Genomic DNA, 9,291 nt, shown 5'->3' on the forward strand with positions numbered 1-9,291 from the left:
CTATTAGCTGAAACCTTGTCAGGAAATGTCAGTAGATGTTAGTTGAAAGTCTCCAGGTAAAAGGCAGGCATGCTACCCCTACACTGTGGAGCTGGCACAAGTGTAAATAACATGCTTGTACTTTTTTTAAATAGGAGAACTTATTTATCAGATGTCTCTCGCACTACGAGACCTTTAAATTTCTCACTTGGATTCATAAAACCTTTCTGACACTACAGGGGTGCAGAAGGGGCTGTTATCAAAAGCTTTCATTCTAAATTAATTTACTAATAAAAGTGAATTAAAGTACAAAATTCTAGAATATACTCACTTATCCCATTCAATATAGAAGAAAATGAACAGTAGCCAAACTGAGGAAATAAAGAAAACCGATGCACAAAATGGAGAGTTTTTAAGAATGAAGCCATACTTTCCATTGTAGACTTAGTTAAATGTCACATAAAAACTTTCCAGTCAGTCAAACACACAACAATTTTAACACTATAAACAAACTATTATACAAAGATTGACATGTTTCATTCTACAGGAACATCGTCAGATTCCATGAAATCACATAAAACATGCATATACATCATTGTTTACGTTGCATAAACTTGTCAATGATAGAGAGTTTATTGATAATATGAACCAGCACTGACAAATTAGAAATTTACAAGTATTAATATAATGAAAAAACTTCTGAACTTATCTATAATGCCGATGCCAAGTCTGTTGTCACCAAATACTATTTCAGGACTGTGGTCATGGAGAGGCAAATGGAAAGTTTTGAGTATAGCACACTGCTCACAGAGAAGGGAGGGGAAGAATGGGAAGGGTGGGCTGAACATTGTGGATTCCTCCTACTGGATGTTGAAATCTAGTATACTGTACCATGAAGAGGAGAGGGGGAAGTAGGACGGAGGAGTGGAGCACTGCGGAAGACTCAACACTGAAGAGGGGAGAGAAGGTTATTAACCTACTTCATGTTATAATGTACTTTTCTGTAATATGGATGAATGCTACTTAATGATTTTAGCTAAATGAGGTATGGAATTAAAATAGAGAATATCTATAGGATATTACTGTGATAAATGCCAATTTAATGAGTAAGTGTTGCCCAGATATTACGTTAGTGGAGCGATGAGTGGGGAATTTTTTAAGTGTGTATGGTCATTTAAGTTGGTTACGTTAGCATATTTTACGAAGTAGATCTTGATTGCTTCCCCTATATTCAAATATTTAATTTTATTTTTGATGTGTAAAATTTTTAGATCTCTGTTGATGTCTGTGAAATAGTGTGAACTGTCGTATATGTGCTCCCCGTAAGCCGAATGCCGATTATATCCCATCGCTTTTTCTGTGTTCTCTGAATCCTGTGTGGAAATTTTGTTTCATTTGACCTATATAGGTGGTTTTTGGCACTTGAGTTCATAGACACCTGACTTTGAGAAAGGGTCTTTTTTGTTTAGGTGCACTTGTTGATGTGTCTCTGCAGTGTGTTGTTCATACTAAATATTACTTTAAAACCTTGTTTCCTAAAGATATAAGCTACTTTTTGTGTTCTTGTTAACACAGTTGAGAACCATGCATGGTGATTTTCCAGGGATTTTTCTTATGTTTGTTTAATATTTTATCTACTGCTCCTGGAGGGTGGTTGTTTTCTTTCAGGATTTGTTTAATGATTTGTATCTCTACATTGAAATCTGTTGTGCTTATTGATATGGAAATAGCTCTGTGTATCATTGTATTCAGTCCTGGAATTTTGAGTGTGTATGGGTGGTTCGACTCGTCAATAAATGTCTGAGTGGGCTTTCTGTATACTTTGTAAGATAGGCTGTCATCATTCCTGCTGATTGTGATGTCTAAATAGTTTATTTTCTTGTTAGATTCAGGCTCCATTTTGAAGATGATGGGACTGTGTAAAGAATTTAGTGTGTTTAATAATTGGTGTGCATTAGTGAAGTCATTATCATATATGCACATGTCATCTACATATCTGCTCCAGTGTAAGATTCCTTTTGAATGCTGATACATTCAGAAGATGTTTTCAAAGTTATTCAAAAAATCTTTGGCTTGGTTCTAAAAGGGCCAATGTCAAAAAACCTGTTTTTGAGCTATGAGCATTTGAAGTTTTGCTTATAGTTTTCCAATTATTTTTTTCAACAACTAACCTTAAATAACTTTATACTTTCTTTGTGGAAGTCACCTTACTAAACGCTAATCTTTTCTATCATATTCTTAAAAAATTGCCAGGTCTCTAATCTTTATTGGTAATCTAACATTATTGTCAAGGGCTTATTTAATTAAATGTTAACTGTTCGTTTAGTACTTAACAGAGACATTGGCCCTTTTAACATGTTGCTAACCAGGATAAAATGTGTTTGTATCAGTTAATATCTCAATTTTGATAAAAAATGACACTGGCCCTTTTAGAACCAAGCCACAGAAATGTTTGCTATTATACCTTATAATGGTGAACCCATGGCTAACCCATCTTTTTGGCAATAGATTTTGTCAGTGAATGCAAAGCAATTTTTGTGTAGCATTGTTCTAAGAAGGCTAATTATTTCTTTGGTTTCTTGAAGTGAAGTGTTCTCTTTATGAAGATTTTCGATATTTTTTATGGAATCATCTACTGGTATGTTGGTGTACATGTTAGTGATGTCAAAGGGTATCATTAAACCTCTACCACCCACATTTTTACTCCATTTATCCCCAGGTTTCAACCTATTATTTAGGAAACATTGAAGCAGAGCACACTGTTTCAGAAAAAGGTAATATTATAAAAAATATGGATCAAAATGTATTCACATTTTCAATAATATTAGAAAACATACCACTGAATCCATTTCTCTATTAATTGAGTTATAAGGTTGTTGGTGATACTCAACACTGAGGTAGGCCGTCTTTGTCACATTCTCATGTTGTCTGAATCCCCCTAAACCAATAACCATGTGATTCTGGAAGTGTAATGGTGACCTTGAATATCAGCTTTTATTTCCTCTAGAAAGTGTCTTGCCATTCTGTATCTATTTTACTGGAATGGAACTGTTTAATTGCTCCAATGAAGTATACGCAATTAGGCACCGGGAAGTGCGGATGTGTGAGTGAGCTGAGGAGCAAGATGGGAGTAACATTACAGCAATACAGGCTAAGAATTGGAAGATGGCATGGTCCAAGGTGGTGTTGGAAGAAAGGTGGAGCAGAGAGAGGGAGAGAAATTAGTGGTTATAATGGGCTGTTGGAGATTATGTTGTGTGCGACGGTTATTGCACCGTTGCTGGTGGTAGGAGGTATAGAAAAGAACCCAGGTCCAAATCAGGGATCGTTCGGTTGGGAGAAACTTGAAGAGATCAAGAGAGTGGTGAAGGAAACGAGCAAAGGAGAAGAAATAAAGGAAATTATGCAGGAACACAGGGCAACACAAATGAAGGAGATGAAGGACTTAAACATTTGTACAGAAGAAGAAATTGGGGTGGTAAATGACAAGTTAGCGGAGATAGCAGATGAGGTAGGGAGTTTGTAAAAGAAGGTGTTGGTACTGGAAGAAGAATTGACAGCAATGAAGAGAGAAGTGAGACTAGCAAGAAACGAATCAGCAAGAAAAAATGTGTTTTGGCTGATGTACAAGAGGAAGGAACAGAATCAAAAGTGGAGTTAGTATTGAAAGTGGTGGACATAGTATCGAATAAAATGAAGATAAACGTCTCTGAAGTGGATGTAGATGATATGTATAGAGTAGGAAACAACAAGGGACATTGGCTGGTGATGTTAAGATTAATTTCAATACTGATGACTGATATAATTATGAGGAATGCTGGAAATTTGAAAGGATTGACCATTTATTTGAAGGCTGAGACAGAGAAAGAAGACAGGATGCGGTTGGATATCTTTAAGTGACATATGTGGCGGGCTAGACCGCAGGGATTACGAGCCAAAATATTGGGGAGGTGTCTGGTGATTTCAGGCAGAAATTGGTGCCGATCACAGGCACAGAAGGAACTGCCGAGGATGGAAAAATTGTGAGGAAGAAATGAGTTGCAGAAATCGAGAGAAGGGCGACATCAGTGGGAGAAGAAAGACACGATTGCGGTGTCAGCGGTCAGGTGGCAGGTATAGCACAGACACTAGACCAAAGTGAATTGAGTATAGGTAGTGAAGAGGTGATGGGAGGGAAAAGGAGTCAGGGTAGTGACTCAACCTCCCAGAATAAGAGAAATGCAGAAAGAAACTTGGACAGAAATCAGGCATTGAATAACAGGAGATCGTTAACTTTAAAAGATCTATGGGGAGGGAAAAAAAGGGCTATGATTAGAATAGCAACAGACAGAGCAAGGAAAGATGATGAAAATATATTGCATCTTCTCCAAAATTTTCCACTGCATCTCCACCATCAACAGGGTGTTTGCTTTAGACGAGCTATACTTCCAAGGCAGAATTTTACTACGTGGTCACCCAACATTTGTGTCATTGTAAAGAAGTTTAAATGATGCTAATCTGACCTGGAATTTTGTCTGGAGGAAAAATACGATCTCCATGAGAGCCAGGGACCTACTGGCCATAACTTAATTCAATCTAGCACCCACCATTTTCCATCATTTCTGCAACTACTAGCACTCTAATTGGCTGATATGATAGGAAATGATGTCAATCCCACAAAGATTCCATTACCAAACCAGGCAGAATAAATACATACCATAAATACCACACACCATCGAGAAATCCATTTCAATAACCAACAGAGGTAATCAATTAAAAACAGACAGTCAGTCAATGGGTACTTAACACATGAAATGTCCTGAAGCCTCAATCTTGAGACAATGCTAATCACAACTTTGCCAGTAGCTGGACCTAACCAAGGTTCCTTCAATATCAAGCCCATAACATTGATTCAACTTTATGCCACTATCAAACAGCAGTCTCCCAAGTAAATGCTAGGGGCTAACTGTCCACTTGGAAGCCCTTATCTGGTGGCCTATGCCACCAGAACCTTTTTTCTTGTCCCATGAACAATTTTTTTGCCAATAGTTTGACCCGTAGTTGTACATCAATGCTGTGGTTTGTAGCTCGTAAGAGTTGGCAGCTTTGTATAGTGCGCTGTGGCGGATTCCCAGACAAAGAAACAAAAACAGAGTCATACTGCGCCTAGATGCTCGTGCAGCAAATGGTGACTGCAGGTGTTAATATTGAGGAAGCACGTAAAAAATTATGCCCCTGCCAAACTTATTCAGCTACTAAGGGTTATATTCTGACCTCCATAAAGTTACGTATACCTGGAATGAGACTTACAAGTGATGCATTTGTTGTTCCTTCAGGCCAGGCTGGTTCCTCTTTGATCTTTACTTCCTGGTCCATTTCACACTGCAACTGAAGTAGTTAGAAAGTTCTGGGATTGTTGATTACTTCCAATGACCTTACACTGAAACATAAGTCAGAAAAATTTTATTACCTTATTGCTGTCATTGCTACTTATGTTATTTGCCAACGGACTAGGCAACAAGCTTGTAATTTTACATGACCGTCAATATTAGGATCATACCGAAAAGATTGAAAATTTTACATGACTGTTGATATTGTGATCATAATTAAGGGACCTCAAATTTTCTATGACTGATAATATGATCATAGCTAAGGACCTCCGGTTTTACATGACTTCTAAAACAGTGATCACTTCCATAGAAGATATAATTTAACATATCTGTCGATGTCAAGATCATAGTCCCCTAGCTTTCCATGATACCTTATATTATATTCATAGCTACATAAAATACAGTTTCATATGGAACTGAAACCACAACAACCACAACCTTTCATGTTAAAAATCCAACGTACATCGCTTGTGATTGAAATTCACAAAACTTCAAGATAATTCAGTGACTATTCTGTTTGCATATCATTTTGATCACCCTGGTCCATATCTTGGAAACTTCGTACCATTTTTATCCTTTGCACTGCACTTCAAAACTAACTGAACAAGTTCACAGTGCCTTCAGATTTGTTCTATCAAAATGTTCCTTCTCAGGATCAAATTCCCTCAAACCATTCTCTCATCAAGCTGATTCACTATCTCTTTATTTCTGACATGTTCTATCCTTCTGATTTTCAACAACTTCTGATAACACAGCATTTCAAAGGCTTGAACTCTGTTCTTCTCAGCACCAGTTATTATCTATGTTTCACTTACATACAGTGTAGTACTCCATACCCAGTGTAAACACAATTTTTACATTTTTCAATCTGTTGAACCTAAATAACATGATGGAGAACAGATGGGAGTTTAGGCAGGATTCAGTGATGATAATTATCGATAGTGAGAAGACATATGCCAGTGTACCACGGCAAGTAGGTCTTGCATGCATTCATGAAAAAGAAGGCCGGAAGAGGAAAAGAATCAACAATAAAAGCCATAAACGAAAAGTGAGTAAGTAGTATGAATACTATGATAGGTTGAACAAACTAGTTCAAAGTAGAAACAGGACTCAAAATGGATGTTCACTATCCCCCCAATTTCATTACATGCATGGATGAAATCCACAAGAGTATACAACAAAAAATGAGAACCAACGAAGCAAAGGCCTTCCTCTTTGCCGATGACACAGTAATATAGGAAGATGATGAAATGGAAGTACAAGAACAAGACAGTGTATGGAATCACGAGATAGAGGAATACAGAATGAAAATAAGTGTGGAAAACTGTACGATGGTAGTGGTGACGAGATGTATTAGCAAAAGAAGTGACAATATTGAAGGAAATGGAAGGTAATTAGAAGTTGTGGAAAGCTTCAAGTATTCAGAGAGAATAATTGCAGAAGATGGGAAAATAAATTAAGAAATTAGAAAGAGAATTGAACAAGCCAATGGGTCTTACCAATGTGTGACATGCACAGTCTGTAACTGGGTGTCCCAAAGGAATACAAGAAAAATTTGCACCCAATGTATTCCACACCAATCCTGACATATGCAGCAGGCACATGGACAACAACAAAACATGATGAAAACAGAATCCAAGAGGCCAAGATGAAATTCCTTAGAGAAATAATACGGAAGACATGAAGTGATGAAATCAGAAACATAGAAATCAGGGAGAGAATTGGATTCCCTGACCTGCAAGGCAAGATTGAGACCAGTAAGCTGAAAAGGTATGAACAGATGATGAGAATGGAAGATGAGAGAATTCCACAGTGAGTATTTACAGAGAAAGTCATAGGAGAAAATCATCGGGGAATGCCCAGAAAGGGGTGAATGGATACGGTGAAGGAGAGTACAGAGAAGAGAGGAGTAAAAGTAGAAAAAATATTTGAGGGAAGGGAGCGGTGGAGAAAAAAAAATTGAGGAGGTTCTTATTCTTATTTCAACCCAGAGGTCTGGAAATGGGAAATGAAGAAGAATCTATTGAAATGAAGACAAAAATTTATACAATTCTGTTATCAGCTGATTTCATCAAACAATCCCACCAACCTTTACTTCAGTGTCCTTTCTTCACTTTTCTGTGCATATCATGCCTATGACACAACTGAGTGGTGTTTACCAAAGTGGCCCTTGAAGGGAGTTTTGTGTCAAACAATTGGTTTAAATGTTTAGCAGCTTTTACTCTTCCCCACGTGGTATGAATCTTGTCTGTGTTGAATACCTTGAGCAGTGCCTCACAGAATTCATTTCAGCCCATAGCAGTGTTCGTTAGTCGCATTGTGATATTTCACTGTAAATGTAAACATACCGCACTAACAATGAATACTACAATTCCTCCTACAGGTAATACAAGCTTCGTTCCTGTGGCCAATTGAGTTCACTCATATGCATTGCCAGGGAACAAATTTCTATGTAAATACATATCTATTCAGGTAACTACAATAAATTGTATTTTGTATACTTCAGCGTAGGGGACAATATTGAAGTGTGCCGTGTTTACTTCTTCTGGCCATCACAGGTTATTCCATTAATATATTATTGGTTTTACTTTGAAGTAACCACCTTTTACAGTTTTCACAGCCAGAATTTATTCCTGAATTTTTTTTTTTCCCATTCCTGCTGGTAGTTTAATGTTGCACTAACACAAGTCCAAGGGAATGCAGTGGCACTAATTAAGATTAATTAATAATAAAATGGAGAAACCACAGAAGCGTTTTGCAGGGCTGCCGATCTTGGCATTCGAACCCATGCAAACTCACCGCCACTTGCCCCTGAAGATTATTTTCACACCAATGAATGAGGAAATACCATACAAAAGAGAGGCAGCCTAACTAAATCACCACGAGTCAATACCGGATATAGCTGTTGCGGTGTAATAATGTGATACAGAAGAATCTCCATAACAACACTGATATAACAAGAATTCTACATATGACAATTTTACTGATATCCTAAACGGAAACCTCACAAGATTTCGAACCCTACTACCATATGTCGCAGCCTATAGTGTAAAGAATAACTCAACATTCACAGCGTCACTATCAAATTCCACGCAGAGGTAAATAACACAGCAACACAATAATTAAAATTATACACTACATTTTGTAATTTCTTTCTGAAACTACCATCCGCATATCTTCACCTGGGTAGCTCTTCAAAAAAAAAATAATAAAAAAATAAAAAAAATCCTAATTTCACTAAATTTAAATATACGATATATTGCTATTACACACGAGTTGCCGGCACTTGCAACTCAAAGGCTAGGGATTGTCAAAAAGCTAAGTTATATGCGTATAATGGTTAATTAAAAATAAATTTTAAGAAAATTAAAAACATTAAATACGGTATTAAAAATAAGTAAAATTCTGAAGCTGAGAAATACTGTATTAGTGTTAACTTCCTACTCTTCTCAAATGAGATCTATAAATTACGCAAAAGTAAATTATTGAACCTGAACATTACCGACAATATGTTCGAGGTTGTGGAAACACTGTAAAAAGACAGAAACTACAATTCCACAATGAAATGAAGAAAATCTGTAACACAACGGAATAAGCTGTACAACTGGCTAATACGCATCTTATATGACAACATACCTGCCACTTAGAAGCAAAACCTGATATTTTAATGTAGTTTAATCACTTAAAACAAACTCTTGAAGAGAAAATTTGATTTGTATCAGTCAGTAGAACAGGCTGAATTTAGGTAAGCATGTATTACCAGTGACAACTACAGACTATACGACACTTCCTGAAAAGAGCACTGGCGGCACTGGGTGCAATGTACTATCCGCACACTTTATCTTGGTGCATTTACATCCTAGTGCTGAATCGGTCGACCTCGGCGATCTTCGAGATTCATACTGGCAACCTCTGAAACACAAACTATGAATCGCTTAAGCAT

At 37.1% G+C, this 9,291-nt stretch overlaps 1 protein-coding gene across 1 annotated transcript in view; it reads right to left on the bottom strand.

Moving 5' to 3' along the window:
* The window catches only part of LOC137503166 (uncharacterized), a 69,745-nt gene extending 60,798 nt beyond the window's left edge, over window positions 1-8,947 (bottom strand). Inside the window, exons 1-2 of the mRNA XM_068230652.1 lie at window positions 8,851-8,947; window positions 5,269-5,398 (exon numbers count right to left, since the gene is read on the bottom strand). Of these exons, the coding sequence (XP_068086753.1) occupies window positions 5,269-5,334 (66 nt within the window). The 5' untranslated portion in view covers window positions 5,335-5,398; window positions 8,851-8,947. The remainder of the gene's footprint in view (window positions 1-5,268; window positions 5,399-8,850) is intronic.
* Window positions 8,948-9,291: the final 344 nt, after the last annotated feature.

Source organism: Anabrus simplex, chromosome X, assembly GCF_040414725.1.
Source record: "Anabrus simplex isolate iqAnaSimp1 chromosome X, ASM4041472v1, whole genome shotgun sequence".
NCBI lineage: Eukaryota > Metazoa > Arthropoda > Insecta > Orthoptera > Tettigoniidae > Anabrus > Anabrus simplex.